At 44.5% G+C, this 2500-nt stretch overlaps 1 protein-coding gene across 1 annotated transcript in view; it reads left to right on the forward strand.

Annotated features, from left to right (window-relative positions):
- Window positions 1–2500, forward strand: part of LOC147467394 (uncharacterized) — a 4508-nt gene that overhangs the window by 829 nt on the left and 1179 nt on the right. The window contains exons 1-3 of the mRNA XM_086531804.1: window positions 1–69; window positions 766–1515; window positions 1722–2500. The exon at window positions 1–69 is cut by the window's left edge and continues 829 nt beyond it; the exon at window positions 1722–2500 is cut by the window's right edge and continues 333 nt beyond it. Of these exons, the coding sequence (XP_086387930.1) occupies window positions 1–69; window positions 766–1515; window positions 1722–2500 (1598 nt within the window). The remainder of the gene's footprint in view (window positions 70–765; window positions 1516–1721) is intronic.

Here is a 2500-nt window from a genome sequence, read left to right on the forward strand (position 1 = left end):
AAGACTCTCTGATTCCCCCGTATGTGAAACGTCGAAAGACTGTTACTCTCTATGATTACCTAGGTGTCGGTAAAACTTTTCCTGAAATTCGGTGTTTCATTAAGGGCTCTGTCAGACGAGCGGGTTGGCCGCCGCGGGTGCAAAGCGGGTCAGCCGCCGCGGAACCGCTTTTGAAAGAGTTTATATTGATTCCTATGTAAAACGCTGGCTGATGTCACACGGGCGGTCTACCCGCCTGACCGCGGCGGGTGAGACGCATTTCCCCACTTGAAACCGCCGCGGCCAGCCCGCCTGGCTATGTCAGACGAGAGGTTTACCTGCCGCCGCGCCGCCAGGGCTGGCTGAACCACAGGAGAGGGAAGACGTGGCTGTGTTGTGAGCAACTATGTTCGATACTGAAAAGTTTATATGCGAAATAGAGCTGCGTCCTACCATTTGGGATGTGAGCTCGAAATCTTAAGCTCATTTTTTAACACAACCTTTCGCTGCAACGGCAAGTCTTGAACTGAAGCGGCAGCCGCCTTTACCATGTCACACGGGCGGGTCGGCCGCTAGTAAACCGCAGCGGTTTAGTAGCGGCCGACCCGCCCGTGTGACATGGAAAAGGCGGCCTGACCGCCAGCGGGCAAAAACCGCTCGTCTGACAGTAGCCTTAGAGTAAATTTTTGACTGGCTGGGTTAATGCCGTCGCGGCGCCTATTAAATTCACTGATGTTCTAATCGGAATGGTACCGGGAGTAAAAATACCTGCGTTAAACTTGACAGGTGATCTAGAATCAAATAATGATGCTCTTATGGCTAATGACAACGCGGTAACGCTTATTAATGACGTAGTGATGGGAGTTCAGACCCGAAGTTCTAAAATAGCTAACATTGCTAATCCTCTTTCTTTAATTATGCCTGATGTGATAACTAAAGATATTTCTAAGCAGGAATTGATTAGCGAGCAAAGCAAGTGCCCCACGCTAAAAGATGTTAGAACTAAAGTCGCCAGCGGGGATACGGTGAATGTAAAGTCTAGATCTGTAAAGTACGAAAACATTAATGATCTCATTTACAGGACGTGCGTTCAAAGTAAAAATGAAACCGAGGTCGGAATGAAGCAATTGGTGGTTCCCAGTAAGTTCCGAAATATCGTACTATCCACTGCTCACGATTCTCCTGTTGGTGGACACTTCTCCCACCGTAAAACATCCGAAAAGATATTCTATAAATTCTTCTGGCCCGGCGCGGGCGCCGATATAAAACGATTCTGTCGATCCTGCCCTACATGCCAGAAACTTTCACCTAAAGGGAAAGTAAAGAAAGTCCCGTTAGTATCTATGCCCGTAATAAGCGAGCCGTTTGCCCGAGTTGCAATAGACCTTGTCGGGCCGTTAACTCCTTCCGAACGAGGTCACAGGTATATTCTCACCTTAATTGACTGTGCTACTCGTTTCCCCGAAGCTGTTCCTTTACGTAACATTGACACAGTAACTGTCGCTGAAAGTTTAATTGACATATTTTCCCGTGTTGGTATTCCGAAAGAAATATTGTCTGACCGCAGAACGCAGTTCAAATCAGATCTGATGAACGAAATAAACAGATTATTGTGTATCAAAGCTATATTCACGATCCCTTATCACGCCTGTTGCAATGGAACAGTAGAGCGATTTCACGCAGTTTTGAAATCGATGCTGAAGAAACTATGCCTAAAGACTGGGATCGATATATTCCCTCAGTATTGTTTGCATATCGCGAAATCCCAAATGATACTTTGAAGTTCTCCCCTTTTGAACTGCTGTATGGCCGAAGAGTTCGCGGACCTCTTACAATTTTGTATGAGCTTTGGACAAATGATGATTTGGATGGTGAGGTAAAGAACTCCTACAATTATGTGCTAGATTTAAGAACTAAACTAGAAGAATCGGCGCAGTTGGCTTCGTCTCATGCTAATATCAACAGCAAATTATATAAGGCTTATTTCGATCGCGGCGCGAAAGCTCGCTCACTTGCTGTTGGCGATGAAGTGCTCATCTTACTTCCCTCGACTCATAACAAACTCACTATGCAGTGGAAGGGTCCATACACGGTAATGAAACGTCATGATAACGGCGTGGATTATTTGGTAAGAGTAAGGGGTAAAGTAAAACTTTATCACATTAATATGATGAAAAAGTTCATTAAGAGAGAAGACTATAATGAGTCAAAAGTTTGTCAGATGTGTGTTGTAGACGACGATCTAGCTAGTGATGATACGTGCGATATTGCCATTATGGATAATTTTGCAAAGGAATTCAATATCAATGCAAATTTAACTCACAAACAGGTTGCAGAATTGAGAGACTTGCTCGAAAAATATCCAGACGTATTTTCGAATAACCCTGGTTTAACTAGCACTATAACTCACGATATCAAACTAACCACCAGCGAACCAGTGCACCGTAAACCTTATACAATTCCTCATAATTTGGTTAAACCATTTGAAGACGAAGTACAGCGAATGAAAGATCTTGGTGTA

The sequence above is a fragment of the Penaeus japonicus genome, unplaced genomic scaffold (assembly GCF_977035675.1).
Source record: "Penaeus japonicus unplaced genomic scaffold, GWHDUDI00000001_assembly GWHDUDI00000036, whole genome shotgun sequence".
Classification (NCBI taxonomy): Eukaryota; Metazoa; Arthropoda; class Malacostraca; order Decapoda; family Penaeidae; genus Penaeus; species Penaeus japonicus.